The sequence below is a fragment of the Lactuca saligna genome, chromosome 4, assembly GCF_052625555.1.
Source record: "Lactuca saligna cultivar CGN05327 chromosome 4, ASM5262555v1, whole genome shotgun sequence".
NCBI lineage: Eukaryota > Viridiplantae > Streptophyta > Magnoliopsida > Asterales > Asteraceae > Lactuca > Lactuca saligna.
Window position 1 is genome coordinate 25313980 of NC_136420.1, and position 1021 is coordinate 25315000.

Consider the following 1021-nt stretch of genomic DNA (forward strand, 5'->3'; position numbering starts at 1 on the left):
TCAAGTTACGTGCATTGATCATTAACAAAATATAAAACCTTCCTTTTTTTAATACGAGAGTGATTACCATTAAAACCTAATGTTTTTACGTAAGTACCAAGTTACAAATAAATTTGAAAAAACCATATACTTTCCTTAATTAATTACCTTCCTATTTGTAATTAGGTTTTCTTGTTCAAAATCAAGAACTACCACTTTTCTCATCTATAATAAAAACCCGATTAGGGTAATTATACATACACAAGTTCACACTCTTATTCTCCTAAGTTCTTGTGGAGATTTCACTGAAATTTTTATTACAGAAACAATGGAAATTACTCCCCAAGATTCAACAACAAAGAGAAAACATGTTCATTCCGCTGCTATGGGATACAACGAGGAGGCTGAGGATGAATATTATCTGAAAAAGATCCAGGAATTAGTAAACGAAAAGATGAAGTTGTTAGCAGAGCAACAAGTTAAAGAAGAATCAAAGCTCAAACCTCCCACTGAGATGATAAACAGTAAGCCGATGGTGATCAGCAAGCGGAGGTTGGAAGAGTTCATCACGAATGAGATGAATGGCAAAGATTTGAAACTCGTGCTCAAGAAAATACTGTATGAAAGTGATCTGAGAAAAAACCAGAACAGGTTGAGTATGCCGATGAATCAACTTGAGAAAAATATTGAGTTCTTGAATGAAAACGAGAAGCAAGATCTGGAGAATGGAAAGGAGTTGGAGGTGGGATTATTGGTGCCAAGATTGATATTGCATAAGAAACCGATGATGATGAAGATGTGGAGATTGAAAAGCACAAGCAGTTATGTGTTGAAGACTAATTGGAATGAGTTTGTGGAAGAAAACAAGAAGGATTTGAAGCCACATTCAGAGATTCAGGTGTGGTCTTTTCGTAAAGACAACCAGCTGTTCTTTGCTCTTTTATGCGTATAGAGAGTTTTTAGTTTATTTATGTTCTTTCATTCAACTTTTTATATTAGATTAATAGAGAGAAGAAGATGGTAATGATGTTATCTGATTGGA

General features: G+C 34.3%; 1 protein-coding gene across 1 annotated transcript; it reads left to right on the top strand.

Moving 5' to 3' along the window:
- The first annotated feature begins 292 nt into the window (after positions 1-292).
- On the top strand, positions 293-931 carry LOC145039393 (B3 domain-containing protein At3g25182-like). The gene has a single exon (XM_078987457.1). The coding sequence runs from the start codon at positions 308-310 to the stop codon at positions 929-931; it is 624 nt and encodes a 207-aa protein (XP_078843583.1). The 5' UTR covers positions 293-307.
- The last annotated feature ends 90 nt before the right edge of the window (positions 932-1021 follow it).

Coding starts and splice junctions, on each gene's coding strand:
- LOC145039393 (XM_078987457.1), top strand. CDS start 308: ATGGAAATTACTCCCCAAGATTCAACAACAAAGAGAAAACATGTTCAT.